Source organism: Ictidomys tridecemlineatus, chromosome 16 (assembly GCF_052094955.1).
Source record: "Ictidomys tridecemlineatus isolate mIctTri1 chromosome 16, mIctTri1.hap1, whole genome shotgun sequence".
NCBI lineage: Eukaryota > Metazoa > Chordata > Mammalia > Rodentia > Sciuridae > Ictidomys > Ictidomys tridecemlineatus.
Window position 1 is genome coordinate 40317101 of NC_135492.1, and position 19155 is coordinate 40336255.

At 46.3% G+C, this 19155-nt stretch overlaps 1 protein-coding gene across 1 annotated transcript in view; it reads right to left on the minus strand.

Moving 5' to 3' along the window:
* Positions 1-19155, minus strand: part of Slc6a11 (solute carrier family 6 member 11) — a 126955-nt gene that overhangs the window by 13889 nt on the left and 93911 nt on the right. The window contains exons 7-9 of the mRNA XM_005333864.4: positions 13768-13871; positions 7389-7513; positions 195-307 (exon numbers count right to left, since the gene is read on the minus strand). Of these exons, the coding sequence (XP_005333921.4) occupies positions 195-307; positions 7389-7513; positions 13768-13871 (342 nt within the window). The remainder of the gene's footprint in view (positions 1-194; positions 308-7388; positions 7514-13767; positions 13872-19155) is intronic.

Genomic DNA, 19155 nt, shown 5'->3' on the forward strand with positions numbered 1-19155 from the left:
AAGCCAGCCTCAGCAAAAAGCGAGGCCCTAAGCAACTCAGGGAGACCCTGTCTCTAAATAAAATACAAAATGGGGCTGGGGATGGGGCTCAGGGGTCGAGTACCCGAGTTCAATTCCTGGTCCCAATAAATAAAAATAAAAAAATAAAAAAGAGCACCCAGCCTCCCCGGCCCCTCTCCCTCTGGGCTGCTTACCTGGCTGTCCAGGCCCAGAAAGATGAGCATCATGAAGAAGAGGGTGGCCCACAGCGGGGAGAGAGGCATCATGGTGACAGCCTTTGGATAGGCGATGAAGGCCAGGCCGGGACCTGGGAAGAAAGAGAGAGAGAGAGAGAGAGAGCTGCTGGTGGAGTCAGTCCCTGTGTGGTTGGTACTAGGCTGGTGCCCAATTTTCTTTCTTTCTTTCTTTTTTTTTTTTTTTTGGTATCAGGGTTTGAATTCTGGGACACTTGACCACTGCGCCACATCCCCAGCCCTTTTTAATATTTTACTTAGAGACAGCGTCTTGCTGAGTTGCTTAGGGCTTTGCTAAGTTGCTGAGGCTGGCCTCAAACTTGTGATCCTCCTGCCTCAGCCTCCCAAGCTGCTGGGATTATAAGCGTGGGCCACCATGCCTGCCCTCCCTTTTTTCTTGATTTAATGGTGACTTGTCTATTCTTTTTTTTTAAACCAGGATTTTAATTCTTTTCCTGTTTCACTAATTTCTGCTTTTCTTTTGACTATTTGCTTCCCTATGCATTTTTTGTGGTTCACTTTGCTTGTTTGTTTTTGTGTTGTTTTGAGCGGGGAAGTCAGTTTATTTTCATTCTTTCATCTCTAATGATAAATGTGCTTAGTATGGTGTGCTTTCTCTGTTTCTATGAAGTCTCCTTGCACCTCCTGCAGGTTCTGCCTTGTGCTGCGCTGTGTTATTTGGTGCATATATTACATTGTGTGTTGTAAACTGGAACAAAAAAGTGTTCTTCTTGGTAGTGCTTAACACCCTTGGGCGTGGATCCTACTGTGACCTGAGCTTTGCTCCGGCTGTCCAGCCCTTTATGTTCAGTCTTTGTGAACCAACTTTGCTTGAGCTGTGACTCTCCTGTGCAGGACAGACTTGGATCTAGGTTTGTGAGTCAAGTCAAAGGTCTTTTCCTTTTAATAGGTAAGTCAAGCCTACTCACGTTTATTGATATGATTGATACGTTTGACCCTAACTGCCCCTTGAGTAATTTTTCTTATTACATTTTTTTTTAGTATTTGTTACATTTTTCAATGACTTAAGTGTTGTTTCCATCTCTCTATTTTTTTTATTGCATTCGGGAAGGTTGTGTTCCAGTGGTTATTTTTATAAATGCTGTTAAGCCCTTGTTTTCTTATTTAAACCTTTATTACTCAGCTTTCCCAGGTTTCTCCCTTCCATATTCTTTAACAGAGCTATTGTCTACAAAACAGAGGTTTTTTTTTTTTTTTTTCAATTTATTTTTCTTTTTCTCCTTTTTCCTTCCATGTGTTATTTGGATAATTTCTACTTTATGACAGATAATATCCGGCATTTCTACATTAGTCTCCTCTCTCTTCTCTGCATTGCTTTTCGTGTTAGACACACACACACACACAGACACACACACACACGTGTGTGTTATTTAATTTCTTCTTATTATTTATTGGTGCTAGGGATGAAAGCCTGGGCCTTGTGCACAGGAAGCACACACTGTATCACCATGCTACATCCCCAGCAACAATTAAGCACCATTTAAAAAAAATATTTATTATGTATCTTTAAGTTTTAGGTGGCTACATTAGTTTGTTTTTAATGTGGTGCGGAGGATGGAACCCAGTGCCTCATGCATGCTAGGAGAGCACTCTACCACTGAGCCATCACCCCAGCCCCAATTAAGCACCATTAAGCCCTCACCGTGCATCTTTTTGTTGGACATTCTCCTGGTCACTGTGAGGTTGGCTCGAAGTCACCCCTTACTCAAGTTCCCTCAAGGACTGATGGGCGCAGAGCTCCCACATTCCTCAACGTTGAGAATGGATTTCTGTGGCTTTGATAGTGGAAAAATAAAATTGTGGCCAGGTGTTAAAGCTTTGATCCAAGTTTCCTCTTTCGGGATCCGAGATGAAAGGGCTGCTCCAGCGTTGCCTGGTGTGCACTCTGGAAGTCGGTTTTGGGGGTGCCGGGCTCCTGCTTTTGCAGGCTATTTGATCTCTTCTGCCTGCAGACTTGGAGGATTTTATCTTTCAAGGCTAGCGGCTTTAGCAGAGTGCCTCCGAGTTCATTATTCTGGGTTGATTATTCCTGGCATCTGAGGGGGTTTCTTACAATGTGTGGACTCGGCTCTTCATGTCTGAAAATTTTCCTTGGAATATAGTTTTAAACACGACCTCCGTGGCCACTAGTTTTTATCTTTTTTCCCCTTCGGGAACTCTGATAATATAAATATTATTTCTTTGCCTACGTTCCACGGTGTTTTTCTGTCTTTCTTCAATGCTCCTTTTCAAGACTATTTTCTTTGGGATACCTTGTCATTTTTTTTCCTTCATGTTCTAGACGATTTGTTTTTTCTTTTCTTCATTTTTTTCCCCCCTGAGTTCAATGAACTCTCTCCATTTCTTCCTGTCCATCTCCCATTCCGCCCCCGGCGTCACTTGTTAGTTTGGAATTTCTGGTTTAGGTCGCTTTCCGCATCCTCAGATTCCCAGTTGACTATGTCTAGTTCTGTTGGTGCTACGGTTTGGATACGGTTTGACCTGGACAAAACTCACATTGAAATCTGGTTAGCGGTTTTGGGGGTGTGGGGCCTTCAAGAGGTGACAAAGTCTTTAAGAGGTGATCAAGTCAGGGAGAGAGATTAGTGTCTTTCTCTGGAAGACGGGATTAGTTCTTTTGAGAATGGAGTGGTGTTTTGAGAGCAGGATGTGACAAAAGTGAATGGGCTCCTTTGTCCCCTCCCTCTCTGCGGCCCTCCTTGCTCCCCTACTCTTGCATAGGCGCCAAATCTGCCATGCTACGTGACACAGCACAATACTCTCAACCCAAAGCAGCTACCATTCTTGAATTTCCCTGGCCCCGGACCATGAGCTAAACAAACCTTTTCTTTATAAATTACCCAATCTCAGGTGTTCTGTGATAGCCACAGGAAAATGGACAGAGACATGTGAGGGCTGACTTACAATCTCTTTCTACTTCATATTTGGTCTTCAGAGGAAAGGTATGGTTGTTTGTTGATCTGTGGGAAACTTCTATTCTTTTCTTTTTTAATGTCTTTTAAAATTTGTTCTAATTAGTTATACATGACAGTCGAATGCCTTTTGACACATCATAAATAAATGGAGTATAACTGCTCATTTTGCTGGTTGTACATGATGTAGAGTTACACCAGTCATGTAATCATATATGCAAAGAGGGAAATAATGTCTGATTCAACTATCCTTCCTACCTCCATATGGCCTCCCCTCTCTTCATTTCCCTCTGTATAATCCAAAGTAACGCAATTCTTCCCCAGCCCCATCCCCTTATTATGAATTAACATTAGAGAAAATATTCAGCTTTTTGTTCTTTGGCATTGGCTTATTTCACTTAGCATGATATTCTCCAATTCCATCCATTTACTGGCAAACACCATGGCTTCATTCTTCTTAAAGGCTGAGTAATATTCCATTGTGAATATATGCCACAACTTCTTTATCCATTCATCTATTGAAGGGCACCTAGGTGGGTTCCATAGCTTAGCTATTATTGAATTCAGCTGCTATAAACATTGAGGTGGCTGCGTCACTGTAGTACGTTGATTTTAAGTCCTTTGGTTATAAACCAGGGAGTGGGATAACTGGGTCAAATGGTTCCATTCCAAGTTTTCTGAGAAATCTCCATACTGTCTTCCAGAGTGGTTGCACCAATTTGCCGTCCCACCAGCAACGTATGAGCATACCTTTCCCCCCACAACCTTGCCAACACTTATTGTTGCTTGTATTCTTGATGATGGCCATTCTGACTGGCTACTCCTGACTTTATATGGTAGCTGTGTATGCATGAAGTCGAGTCCGTTTGGGGGGTTGCTGGGTATTTGATAATCTTCCTGGTTTAACAGCCTCCTCTTTCATCTGTAAAGTCCGAGGACTCAGCACGGTTCTGTCTTGCCGGTGGGGGCAAGGGTGAGTTCTCCTCTTTATTTCTGGATTTTAGGGTTCTCTATTGTTGTCATGGCTGTTTTGTGGGGCTCTACCTCTTTCTTGTTTTTTCCCTTCACCACCCACTTGAAGCTATGATCATTTTCCTATAAACCATGTCTGTCCCTTTAATGAGGCTCTGCCTCACTTTGGGGCCCAGAGCAAAGGAGTCCCCTGACCGTGGGCTAAATCTCTGAAACCAAGAGCCAACATGAGCTTTCCCCTCCTCTCAGCTGCTCTGGCTGGGAATTCTGACCCCTGCAGCAGCACAAAGCTAACTCAATTATCTTTATTATTATTTTTTTTTGTTCTATTTACCTTTGGCTTAATTTGTATTTCCTTTCCTGCTTAAGATTCAAACTTAACTTTTTTTTTAAATGTAAGCATTTTTTTTCATTCTGACATAGGTATTTAAAGCTGTCAACGTCACTGTATTTTAACTGCATCCTACAAATTTCGATATGTTAAGTTTTCGTTACTGTGAAGCTTGAAGTGTTTTGTTCTTTGAACCATGAAATATTTAGAAACGTGTTGCTTACTCTGCGTGCATTTGGGGACTTTCTGGATATTATTTCGTTAAGGATTTCTGATTTACCTCGGTGGTTGCCAGAGAATATATTCTATATAATTTAATTCTTTTGAAATATTTTGAGACTTATTTCATGGCCCAGGACACGCTCTATCTTGGTGGATATTTCATGTCCATTTGAAAAGAATTATACTCTGCAGTTGCTGGGTACAGATTTTTGTAAATGTCAATTAAGTCGATGTGATTGGCAGTGTTCATATTTTACGTCTTTATTGATAATTTGTCTTGTTCTATCATTAGTGAGTCAAGGATGTTAAAATCTCTTAAGTATGATTGTGGATTTGTCTATTTCCCCCTTTGGTTCTTTCTGTTTTAGCTTTATTTATTTTAGCTTTTATCATCCATCCATCCATCCATCCGTCCATCTGTCCGTCCGTCCGTCCGTCTGTCTGTCCATTCATCCCTCCAGGTTTTGGTACTGGGGATTGAACCGGGGGGCACTTTAACACTAGGCTACATTCTCAACCATTTTTATTTTATTTTATTTTTATTTTGAGAAAGGGTCTTTCTAAGTTGCTAGGGTCTTGCTAAGTTGCTGAGACTAACCTCAAACTTGTGATCCTCCTGCCTCAGCCTCCTGAGCAGTCACAGGAATTACAGGTGTGTGCCACCATGCCTGGCAGCGTTATGTATTAATCTCTGTTATCTGGCATAAACATATTTAGTATCATTAGATCTTCCCAATGAATTGTTCCCTTTGTTATTATGAAACATCTCTCTTTTTCTCTAATAGTACCCTTTGACTTTGACTTGATGTCTACTTTCTCTAATACAAACACAGCAAAGCCAGTTTTCTATGCTTATTGTTTGGATGGTATATCTCTCTCTTTTTTTTTTTGGTAAATTTCTCTGTGTCTTTAAATTTAATAGGTGCCTCTTTTAGATATTTTATAATCGGATCTCACTTTTTAAAAATCCAGTCTGACAATCTCTCCTTTTTAGTTGACATATTTGATCCATTCACACTTAGTGTAATCACTAATGCAGTTACGTTCCCACCTAGCCCTTTGTGTTTGTTTTCCTTCTGGTCTTCTCTTGTTTGTTTATTTTGCTTTCTTCTACTCTGTTGTGCATCTCCAGCTTTCTGTTCAACTTCTCAGTATTTTTTGATACTCGGTTTTATTCCATTTGTTGGCTTTTTTAGCTCTGTTTTATTATTTTCTAAGGAGCTGGGCTAACAATACACATCTATAACTCAGCAGAGTCGACTTAAAGTTAACAACGTATCCCTTTGTACCTCCTCTACACATCTGTCCCTTCCCATTTCTGATTATTATTCTGACATTCTCTTCTTTGAAGCTGACTTCAGGACCAAATCATATCACTAATTGAAAAATGGACCAAATACTCCAGTTAGAAGGCAGAATATGATCAGTCTGGATTTCAAAGTAAGACTCAACTATAAGCAGTGTAAAATCTCTGTATCAGGAAAGAGCACCTGGACCGCGAGGAGTACCAGAGAGACAGACGAGGGGATATTCGAGGAAGGTCAGCAAATCTTGGGCACCGGGATTAGAGCAGGATCGAGCGAGTTTTGCACTTTCTGCCTCCCTAGCTCAGCCTCATAGGTGTTCTGGAACATTCCTCTGAGTGTTCCGGCAGCTGTCTAATCATGGTATTTTGAGCTAAGAATCATATGAGGTCACATGTGAGCTATCTCCTACCCAAAGAGCAGGGGCCCAGGGACAGAGCTTTGCCTGCATTTGCAAACCTCTGGTCTAGCTCTGGACCCCTGGTTTCTGCAGGGACCATGTCTATGTCTGATACACACAATCCCAAGAAGGGAGGGCCCCCGAGCAGGTACAGCTTCCTCCTGTGAAGTCCACACTCGCCGGCCTGCCCAGCCTGGTGGTCAGAGGGTGCTGGCCCTGACTCTGCACAGCAGACAGAGGTAGCCACACTTTGCACTGGGGCTCACCAGGGAGGCAGCGCGGTTGTTTACCGTGGAGGTGGGCACAACTGGCATCAAGCAGATGGAAGCCCAAGGAGGCTAGACCGCCCTGCGCCGCCCTTGACAGACCATCCCCCTGGACATTCTTGTATGGGAAAAACCTACTTGCACTTGAGTTTGGAGCCTAGCTTCCTATGTCATGCAAACAAAACCATTTTTGTATTTTTTAAAAAACATATAGTGTATCTGCCCAGAATTCAAACACCATGAAAACCCAGGGAAGGGTTTTCAACCACTGGCACCACATCCTTGCCCACGCTGGGTTTGACACAAACACGTCCATCTACACTTAAGGCCATGACAAACTGGGGTGATCCTACATCTAGAACAGGGGAGGGAGGGAGACTCTCCAAGCAGAGAGAGCAGCACGTGCAAAGGCCCTGCGGTACGAGGGAGTGACTTATGTTGCCAAAGGGAACAGACCACTGAAATTGGGCAGAGTGGGCATGGGAGGATGAAACCCCAGGAGCCTGGCCCATGCTGAGTGTAGCACCCATGAGCGGCCGAGGAAGGCTTTGGGTTACAGGAGTGAGGGGAAGTGTGAAGGTGCTCCCTCCTGAGGTCCCGGCCCGTAGATGACTGGTGGAATCACCTCTCAGGACCTGAACCCAGGAGATGAAGACCGCACCGACATTCTGCTCATCCATCTCCCCCGGGGCCTCTTAGACCCCCCCCCAACCTGCGGCAAACTCACCTGACTCTGCCACCTCGGCAATGGGTACCCCCTGCTCGTATGCCATGAAGCCCAGGACGGAGAAGATGGCAAACCCGGCCACGAAGCTGGTGCCGCTGTTCAGGCAACAGAGCATGATGCAGTCCCTGTGGGGAAGCAGCAAGAGGGACTCAGGTCAGAGTGGGCGGGACGGGTGCATTGCCGGAACACTGTCCACCTGAGCGCTGTGGGGGGTGGCAGGCAGGGAAGTGAGGGCAGGCACAGCCCCATTTCCCTGGTGAAGCACCCATAGTTCAGAGAGGTTAGGTGGCTGGCCCACGGTCACACAGCTTCTCCTGCATTTCTCCAAGATTAGGTAGGGCATGGATCACAAGCACGGAGAGGGGGTGGTGAAGGAAGGAACGGAGGCTGGCATGTGGTACAGTGCAGATTGAGCGAGAAGAAACCTGGGAGACAAACCAAAGTCCCCCTAAATCCTTGGAAAGAGAGAAAGCCAGGGAAAGGAGGATTATATTCCTGGGAACTCAAAACTGAGAGGATGGGAGAAGCCTCCCTGTGAGACGGCTGCCTCTGAGCCAGGGGACCAACTGGGACCTCACGCCTGGTGCTCCAGCTGCTTCTTGGAGAAGAGGTTTTATCGTGACATCCTTCTGGGACCAGCTGCTGCCGACCAGAGCCACATGTCACAGAACTCACGGCTCAGTCTCTGTTCTGCTGCTATGAGGAGTAGCCCCTTCCAGCATGGACCCTCTCGTGGAGGGATTTACTGGGTCAGGGGCTCTCATCTGCTCTGGAGAGGGACTCGCCGGCCAAGAAGCCCCCGCTGCACAAAGCCCAGGAGAAATCAGACTACAAATGTCAGGGCTTCGACAACCTGGAGGAAACGGATCCCTGACGTCTCAGCCTGTTGCCAAGTCGGGGCATCTGCCTCCCAGAATCCCAGCCACCAAAGAGGATGGGTGGGGCTGTGGCTTGGGCACACGGCCTGCGTCAATGCCTTGCCATGACTCGGGGCGGGACAGTGACCCAGTGGGTGGCAGGACCCTCCCCTGTTCTCAGTAGTCCCTTCCCCCTGTTGGACTACACCAACTGCTTAGACTGCATGAGACCCAAACCTGCTTTCCTCTGGGAAGTTTTGGTTTTACCCTCAAAAAAAATAGCCTGGCATGCCTTCAGGCTGGGGAGATCTAAAGATAGTGGACTTATATCCCTTTGAGTTTTCTGTTCTCCCAGTTCAACATCCCAGTTCCGTTACCAGCTCTTCATCCTGCTCCTGATCTCTGACGTACCCCGTTCACCAAGCCCCTCTTCAGTTATTATACCCAGGCACTAGGCTCGGGCACGGAGTGAGACGTTCACCTCCTCTTCTCCTGACACTGTGCTTCATGCGATGCAACCAAAGGTGATAAGAACATGGTTGGCGACTGACACGATGATTTCTAAGGGAGGGCCTCTGGACTAGGAGTCCGGACCCGTGGGTTCCAGTTCTCCCTGCAGTATCTTTATTTGGGGTCTGATCTCACCCAGGACGAGGCCAGCTGTTTGGGGAACTGGGTCTCTTGGGATTTGTGTCCCATCAAATCACTCTCAGCAAGCTGTCACTCCTGCTCCCTTCTCCCTGGAGACGGGTGTATTTCCCTGCCCCGCCGACTCTGGCCTTGGCCACATGACTGGCTGTGGACAACGAGACGTGAGCCAATGTGACACAAACAGAGGCTTGAGTTGTGCTGGCCTAATTGGACTTGTCCTTTATCATTTCTGTGATTTTCCATGAGAAGAATTCCTCAGGGGAGCTGCCATCTCTTCAGCCTGGACCCCAGAATGCACACACATGGCACGCACTTGAGCTTGGCCTGGAGTCAGACTCACCCAACCCTCAGCCCGGAGAGTTTCCCTGGCTGACCGGCAGCCTGGAGAGCAGTAAGGGAAAATGTTTCTTACGGTCAAACTTCCCTGAGGTCTGGGGCTGTTTGTTACACAGCATTAATGTGGCAGTGGATGACTGATACAGGTTTTTTTTTTTTTTTTTTTTTTAAATTGCTTTGTGAATGCTGGCTGGGATGGTAGCCCTGCCACGTTATCTGCAAAACTCATTTGCCTCTGCTATACAGGAAACTCAGTCCAGGCCTGGATGAGGGCCAAGCTCTTCTTAAGGCAGAGACAAATCTGCTTCTCCTGCCTGGGTCCTGGAGTCTGGGGTAAAATGGGCCTGCTTTATTGAACAGACTGACATGAGATGGTGCTGGGAATGCAATGGACGCATTGCCTCCACGTGGGCTACATTTTGGACTTCTCCTGTATTATTCTTATTTGTTTGGGGTACCAGAGATTGAACTCAGGATGTGGCCCTCAACCCCAGAGCCACATCCCCAGCCCTATTTTGTATTTTATATAGAGACAGGGTTTCCCTGAGTTGCTTAGCACCTTGCTTTGGCTGAAGCTGGGTTTGAACTCACCATCCTCCTGCCTCAGCCTCCTAAACCGCTGGGATTACAGGTGTTCACCTCCCCCCCACACATGCCAGGCTCCTATATCATTTTTAAAGGAGCTGCAGCCAGCGTGTCAGGCCCTACACTAGATTTCACTCAGACCTGGAGGACCAGAAAAGGAGAATCATCTACTGCAAGTCTCACAGTCAGTTGTGAAGTTTGGGATGCGTCTGAGATGCTATTTCCAGGAGCTGAACAAAAATGATGTGCCCCCAAGAAGTAAGACTTCCAGAGCCCGGGGCTTTGGACAGTTATCTCTGGGCATCCATACAGAGGGCGAAAAAGAAAATGTCCCCAGTTACAAAATCCCCATCTTCCTGCAGAGGTCTCTCGGGTGACTTCCTCCAACCACAGAGTGACAGGCAGACAGAGAGGGAAGCTCTCAAGGGTCCTAGGGTCCCTTCCATCCCTGTGACCTGCTCGCCAGCCCCCGGGGCATCCATGCAACCAGGCAGCTGTGGCCTAGTGCTGTGTGCTCTGGGGGGACGCTCGCCCCTGTCCGCGTGGGTCCATTCCCATCCCTCTAATTCCTTCCCTGCGCCAGCTCGAGCACTGCTTAGGTGAAAGCCTTACATAACCAGTGCTTTGAAGTCAGCAGGAGCTCAGCTTGGGCTGGTAAGACCTCCAGAAGCGATTATGCTGTCAGGAGAGAGGGTATTAATTTACTCCGTCTGAGATGGGAAGGACCCGCTTGCAGAACGATTTTGAAACAGGACTAAAAGGAGCCTTCTGATTTCTGCAATGTCACCTCTGGTATTTGCTTTCTTCTGCTGATAAGAGACAGAAAGGAAAAAAATAAAATAAAATCCCTAGCTGTTGGATGGGAACGCAGAGGGATTGAGGGGTAGCTGGTATCGGTCACTCGGGTGCACATTTGGAAGAAGCAACTGCCCAGGGACCCAGACTGGTGACAAGACAGCCTCGGCCAGATTCAGATCTAATAGCCTGGAAGGAACTGGCCATCCGTGGTAGTGAGGAATAGGGGTACCAGGGCCAGGAAAGCCATATTCTATCACCAGCTATGGGAACACAAGCAAGTGACTTAAATTCCACGGGCCCCTGTCTCCTTGTCGGTACAAGTGACAAATGGGTGTCTTATGGCATGAAAGCCAGCACGAGACCAGGCCCACAGGATACAGGGAGAATGAGGAAACTTGCTGGTGTCCTCTTGCTCCTGATGGCCCAGCTGGAGGGGATAGTCAGTGACCACGGGATTCCCAGTGTCCAGAGATTGAATTTGGGACCCTCGACCACAGAGCCACCTCCCCAGCCCTATTTTGTATTTTATATAGAGTCAGGGAGAATGGGGGAGGGGATGGACCATCCACAAAAGGTCTTTCAAGTGGCGATTCCACGGGAGCCAGGCCGCGGTCAGGTTCTGTGGTCATCAGTTCCCGGCCCAGGGGAACACGCCCCTCCCACATGCCCTCACCTACACTGAACGGGGATTCGTTTTTGGGTTACTGCTCATGTTCTACTTGAGAAAAATAATCTGGTTTTTATAAGAGTCTGTTGCTTATTTTTCTTTTCTCTCTTCTTATTTACTTACTTTGCTGTGCTGGGGATGGAACCCAGGGCCTCATGCAGGCTGGACATGCACTCCACCACCACGCTGCACACCCAGCCCTAATAGGACTTCTCTCTCTCCCTCCTTCTCTCTCTCTCTTTCATTGTCCGGGGGACTGAACCCAGGGGTGCTCTATCACTGAGCCACGTCATCCAGCCCTTGTTAATTTTTATTTTGACGCAGGGTCTTCCTAAATTGCCCATTAACCCGCCCTGTGCACTCTCCTGCCTCAGTAGCTAGGATCACAGGCATGGGCCCCTCCCCTGTGCCTGGATGTAGTTTATTTTTCTTTTGTATTTTAGTGTTTTTCATATTGACACATTCATCACCTTAACATAGTATGGATCTAACCCCACTGAATATCATATTATATACTACTACGCCCTTTAGTTTTGAGGATGATTGTCATATTTTATTTAGAGATAAAAAATACAGGGGCTGTGGTTGGTGGTAGAGTGCTTGTCTAGCATGCATGAGGCACTGGGTTCAATTCTCAACATCGCATATAAATAAAAAGAATAAAATAAATGTCCATCAACATCTAAATAAAATACAACATGTAGATATTTGTACTAACTTTTTTTTTTAATTAAAGTCAATAAGTACTCATAGTAATAGAAAAAAAACCAGAAAAATGTCTTAATGATATAGGAGGTATAAATGAGGGGGGGGGGACATTTCCGCCCCCTGACTTCCCAGGCCCAGTCTCTAGGCTATTTTGAACAGTTTTTAAAAATTTCTTTATAGGGCTGGGGATGTGGCTCAAGCAGTAACACGCTCGCCTGGCATGTGCGGGGCACTGGGTTGGATCCTCAGCACCACATAAAAATAAAATAAAGATGTTGTGTCCAACTAAAAACTGAAAAATAAATATAAAAAAAATTCTCTCTCTCTCTCTTTAAAAAAATTTCTTTGTAGAAAATTTTAAAGTTTAGAAGTCTAACATTTAACAATCTAAATTTTTTTAAAAAAAATATTTATTTTTTAGTTGTAGTTGGGCACAATATCTTTATTTTATTTATTTACTTTTATGTGGTGCTGAGGATCGAACTCAGGGCCTCGCACGTGCTAAGCAAGTGCTCTACCACTGAGCCACAACCCCAGCCCCAACAATCTAGATTTCTGCTGGGTGTGGTGATGCACACCTATAATCCCAGCAACTCAGGAGGCTGAGTCAGGAGGATTGTAAGTTCAAGGCCAGCCTCAGCAACTTAGTGAGAACCTGTCTCAAAATAAAAAAATACAAAGAGCTGGGGATGGGGCTCAGTGGTTAAGCACCCCTGGGTTCAATCCCCAGTATCAAAAGAGAAAAAAAAAATTGTAGATTTTTACATGAGCCAATGTCACTCTCTTCCTTTGTGATTTCTTTTTTTTTTTCTAATGATTTTTACATGTTTTCCCATTCTGAAATTAAGTATTTTATTATTCCTTATTTGAGGATAGTTCCCTTTCAAAATTTAACTCTTTAGTCAACTGTATTATGTGACTATATGGGATGAGGTTTGAGGATCTAACTTATCTCCCCCAAATATTCATCTCAGAATCACTTGTGCCAACCCCTTTCCTTTCTCCACCAACATGTGACGGGGAATGGCTTTGCTGTCGTTATTCCACAGTCTTGTCTCTGGTGATCTTGGGGGTCTTAGAAAGAGACCCTCTACCATCCACCTGTAAGTACTCCCCTAACCCGTGCAGGGCTCTGAGTCCAGAGGTGCAGAGACCTCAGCCCACAGATAATCATGGCACAGATTTCACTTGCCCCCTGTGCTGCTGGGAAACTCTGGGCACATGCAGGTCTCAGCCCTGCTGTGGGGCTCCCCTTGCCACCTGGGTGTGGCCATCTATAGGAGGTCAGGATGGGAGGCCAGTCAGGCCAAGGGGCAAGGCGGGGCAGCAGCCACTCCAGGTGGGACAGGAGAGAACCCTACAGTCAAGGAAGACGGGCAAGGAAGCCTATTTGTGAATAGATGGTGGAAGGATAAGCCCTTCTATGTTGGAACACCTGGGTCACATGTTGATGTTGCCACTAGTGAGCTGCGTGACCTTGGGCAAGTTCCTTGCCGGCTCTGGGCTAAATTTGTGCCTCCATGTGAGGTGACACCGACAGAGGCGAGAGAGAGATTCTGGGGGGGCGGATTCACCTTGCCGCATACTCTGATTGCACTAGTAGCCCTACCTCCTCTGGTGGCCCCCTCTTTGACCCGTGGGCAGGAGGAGGTCAGCAAACAGCCCATATGTTCCCTCCTGGGCCCTGCAAGGCAGGCAGCTAAAGGGACTGGTGTGATGCTGCAGAAGGGTCTCCGGGAGCAGGGAGGAGGGCAGGCGGGGCCCCGGGGGTGCTCACCTGTAGCAGTTGTTGTTGTAATTGTTATAGCTCCCCAGAGCAGTCAGGCAGCCCAGGCAGATGGCGTAGGAGAAGAAGATCTGCGTCCCAGCATCGACCCACACCTGCAGGAAGGACAACGAAGTGGGCAGAGAGGTGAGGTCAAGTGTGTGTGTGTGTGTGTGTGGTGGGGGGGTGTCTTGTTTTCTGATATCCCCCACCCACCATAAAATCGTCCACAAAGGGACCACCAAACTTCCTAATCTTCTCAGGACCCTCTTTTTAAAAGTCCTAGTTTTGTGGACTTCCTGATGAAATACATAGGACGCTCTGAGTGAATCCCAGAATCTTCCGGAGGGAGGTTATGGATAAAAGCTCACAGTGTGGAATGAATTTGGATGTGGAGGACTTTGGTTTCAGCCGTGTGCCCTTGGAAGAGTGACTTAAGCTCTCTGAGGCACACTGTCCTTACCTGCAAAGTGGAGAAAAAACTTGTCATTCAAGCAAGGAGTACCACCCCTCGGTGGGGGTGCATGCTTGCTCCTAAGGTAAGTCATGTGTGAGCCAAACGAACGCTGTCATTTCCTGGTGGTTAATTGGACCACAGGAACACAGTCGGGAGACTCTTCAAGGCTTGCATTTGGACAGCCTCCCTGAGCACAGAGGAGGCAGGGAAGCCGTCACCAGGGGCTCTCTTGGAGCTCGGCTCCCGGAATTTACCAAGGAAAATCTGCAGCTAGAGCCCAAATGCAGCTGATGAGACTCCTGCTTGGGCATTATGTACCCTCTAGAGAATGGCATTTGGCACTTATTAGGCACTTATGATGTGCCAGGCATCTTGCTGAACCTTGACACATGACCACATGAATATTCACAGTATCCATGTGCAGGAGGGACTGTTAGCTCCCTTTTACAGCCTAAGAAGACTGAGGAACAGAGAAGGTAAGTAACATGCCCAAGATCACACAGCTGGGAAGGGGTGGATGCAAATCCATGGAGGCCCATCTTTAGAGATGCATGCTTAACTGGTCTCAGAATTTCAGATTTTTTTTTTCTTTAGCATTGCTGGGGATTGAACCCAGGGCTTCACACGTGCTGGGTAAGCTTTCTACCACTGAGATACAGCTTGGATTTTGAGATTTGGAATCAGTCTCAGAAGTCCCCTGGTGTCACCTCTCTCCCAACAAAGGACTCTGTTCTCAGTACTTCTGATAGAAGATTCTCTGATTGCCATCAATGACAGGAAGGGCACCATCTCTAGACACGGGTGATTTCTTCTTTAGAGAGTCAGACTGTTAGCTCATTTTTTTTAAAATAAGAAGAATTCCTTTCCAACTGCTGGGGTCACTGGACCGCATCTTTCTCTTCTGCCTGTCAGGACTTTAGAGGTCTGAAGAAATCGTGGCTCCCTACTGAACCCCCAACCTCTCTCATTTCCAGATCAACTATCTATATGTCCTCTCCCTTGGGGATCTGATTACCTGCTTCAGGCCACTCTACTCTGGAGTTGCTCAAATCCGTTACATCACTCAACAGAATCCAGGGCTTGCCTCTTGATCTAAGGCATGGATTATTATTATTTTTCCTCCTCGAAGCTGGCTCATTGGGTCTGATCTTGCAGCTCCATGAAGAATTCAGGGAGAGCTATTTCATGAAGTGGGGCTGGGGATGGAGAACACCAGCAGACCAGAGAGGATGCAATGGAAAGAGGGAATACAAATAAAAAATAAAAAAAGGAACTCTCCAGATGTGGAGGCGCAGGCCTGTAAATCCCAACAGCTGGGGAGGCTGAGGCAGGAGGATCGTGGGTTCAAAGCCAGCCTCAGCAATAGCAAGGTGCTAAGCAACTCGGTGAGACCCTGTCTCTAAATACAATACAAAATAAGGCTGGGGATTTAGCTCAGTGGTTGAGCGCCCCTGAGTTCAATCCCCATTACCCCCTCCAAAAAGAACTTGAGAAATTTTGCTACAAGTGGGAAATTGAGGTTGCTTTAAATATTCATAGGAAGGGTCCTATGGAGAAATAAAATGTGGCAGGTTCAGAAGGAAAATGGGTGTATCTTTAATTCCTCCTGCTATGCCTCAGTTTCCCCATTTGCTCTCTCTAGTGAATTCCCCTTTCCACTCAAAAGGCAAGTAAACCATACAGAGAGATGCAGAAAGCAGGAGGGACCTGGTGTGGCCACTGAGACGCTTGGTTCCTGCACATGCGCTCACCTTGGAGTCTTCTGCAAATGAGGGTCCCTCCCTCACTGTCCTCAGGCCAAGTGGGCAGACCAGAGAGAGTCAGTCCCTGAGATAGGTGAGAAAAAGCTTGCTCCCTCACAACAGCACCCCGCCATCCAGTAGAGGGGCTCTTCCCACGCTCTCCACCCTCCATACCACAGTGGTAAAAACCCTCTGTGTCAGAAATACCAAAAGGAAATTTTAATCCACATGCCCCAAAGATGTGTCCCCAAACCAGTGAAATCACTAGCAAGTCATTTTCGTGCAGTCTGCTCATTAGAAACAACGCTAAAATAGGGAAAGTACCGTTTTTTTTGCCTACTCAGCATCTACCTCCCCTTTGTGGCCAGGGGCAGCTCAATTTCCCTTTGGGGAGTCCCTTCTCCCTGACTCACAGGGAGCTTCAGGGGAGGTCCCAGTATGCAGAGCTGGCCAATCAAAACAAAGCATTTCTCCTGACCCCAGTGATTGGCTCAGGGATGAGCAGATGATGCAAGCTAAGCCAATAATGTTGAGAGCCACAGCCAAGGGGCCCCAGCAAACTTCCAGCTGCCAGCTGATGATTGGCTCACAGCGGCCCCAGCAAACTTCCAGCTGCCAACTGATTGGTTCCTCTGCGGTGATGCTCATTGGGCTGTTTCCCCGCCCTTTCAGACCATGGAGCTGCTCATTGGGGGACTTTTTGGCTCCGCCCATGCAACCCAGCCAATCGGCCTCAAGAGCAGGAGGAGTGGGGGAGGTTGAGAGGCTTGTGGGAAGCCGGTGGTGGCAGTTGGGCTCTGAGGGTTTTTCCTGAGGAGCTGCATGGTGTGGTGTGTGTGGTTCTAAAAATAGAGTTCGTTTCTTTTGACAAGTGGCTCCTGAATTGTGCCCCGCCAGACTGCGGCATTTGGTTCCCCGTACAATGAGACTCAATCCTGGAACTTTTACTGGACTCTTGCAAACTGGACACCTTCTTTTCTGATGGGGATGCTAAGCTCCTTAACTTACAGAGGCCATAACTGACCATGAAGGAAGAGCTTGCCTAAGAATAAAACCAATATACCGGAAAGAAAGGAGTCCAGAACCAAGAAATACAGAGATTGGTGCTATGACTTGAGTCCCTAGATCCTGTCATTCCTGAAATTAGCTGCCCTAGAGCATTCAGTTTCAGAGGTCTATAATTTTCTCTTTTTCCTAAGTCAGTTAAATTGAATTACGGTCACTTCAAACTGGTATCTTTTGCCTAATAGCAATGGTAAGCTCTTAGAAAAATCCCAGAGTGTGTAAACCCCAAGCCTTCAATCAATGGTGAATTACCGATGACCCAGCACTTTCTGAGCACCTTCTGTGTGCAGAATTCTGTGCCAAACTCTCAAAATGGTATCATACCACTTTATACAGCACTTCATCTCTGACCTCAGGAGAAATAAATGAAACATTCACAAAACTTGGTGTCTAGTACCGAGAGAGGTAAGTAGGGTTGGAGGAGAGAGAGAGTTCTATTTGCTTCAGCAATCAGAGAAGGCTGTATGTCTCCTGGAGGAGACGATTTTACACTTGATCTTCATCAAAAGGCTGAGGAGTGATTGAGGAGACATTTCTTTCAACATTGGACAAGATGCAGAAGAGGGCATGCTGGTCCAGGTGAGAGGGGGTGTGTGTGTACTCAAATGATTTTTCCTTCTTGCTCTCCTACTTCTGTAGGGAAAAAGTCTGTTGTTTTCCTTCTAATGGTTACCATTAAACCCTAACCTTTAAACAGTACCTTTAGTCATTCCTTTTTATTCCTGTCTGATGGTTCCCTACAGCAAGGGATATAAGAAATTAAGCCATTAGACTATCTTTCTCTTCGTTCCCTCTCCCCTAGCATCAAATATGAAGAAATATTCATTTGCTTCCAGTTAAGAAGTCATTCTATGATGCGGTGGCGCACACCTATAATCCCAGCGGCTTGGGAGGAGACTGAGGCAGGCGGATCATGAGTTCAAAGTTAGCCTCAGCAACTCAGTGAGACCTTGTCTCAAAATAAAAAAATAAAAAGGGCTGGGGATGTGGCTCAGTGGTTAAGTGCCCCTGGATTCAAACGCTGGTATGGAGGGAAAAAAAGTCAATCTGTGAAATTATTCTGTGATACTTCTCCTGTATACTTTCTAATTTTTAGTACACAGATTTTATATGCATTATTAGAACAAACCAACACACATCAGGTCCTGTCCTACACCCATTATCTGTAAACTCTACAGGTGACTATAAATTAAATGAGCATCTCTAGGCCTTCCATCAATACCTTGCCAGTAATTTTGGTTATCTGTAGCTTGTTTTTTAGTAAATTTCTCTGGAAAACATCATGGGAGTAGGTCCTGGATTCTTGTATGTGCATAGTAATTCATCTGTGGCTTTACTTGAAAGTCCATTGGTCTGCACGTTAAATCCTCACTTCTCTTTTTCTGACCATCTGAAATAAGTTTTTTTTTCCAGCACTAAGTGCTGCTGTAGAAAAGACTGATTGCCAGACTAATTAACTTCCCCTTAAAATGCACTTTTTCTTTTTGCCTGGATGCCCCATTGAGTTTTTTCTTCTCTCTTGGCGGCCCAATAGTTCTATTGGACCATGTCTTAATGTTGACTGTTTGGGGTTGATTTTCTCATGTTTGTGGTGTGCTTCTTCAAGATCAAGTTCACACCCTTCTGCACTCCCCTGTCCATGGCAGTGCTATTCAAGATAATCAAGAAATGGGAAAAAAAAATCTAAGTCTTCATCAACCGATGAATGGAAAAAGAGATTGTGGTACACAGACATCATAGAATACTATTCAGCCATAAAAAGGATGAAATCCTGTCATTTGCAGCAATGGACATAGAACTGGAGAGTGCTATCCTAATTGCAATGAGCCAGGCACAGAAAGACAAGAACTGCATGATCTCCCTCATGTGTGGAATCTAAGATTGCTGATTTCATAGAAGTTGAGAGTAGAATGGTGGTTACCAGAGGCTGAGGAGAGTAGAGGGTGGGAGGGATGGGGAAGGACTGATCAACAGGTTCCTAGCTGCAGTGAGGAGTAAGAAATTCTGGTGGGATATTGTATAGCAGGACAACTACAGATAACAATATGTACTGAGCACTTCAAAAACTAGAAGAGGGGCTGGGGATGTGGCTCAAGCAGTAGTGCACTTGCCTGGCATGCACGGGGTGCTGGGTTT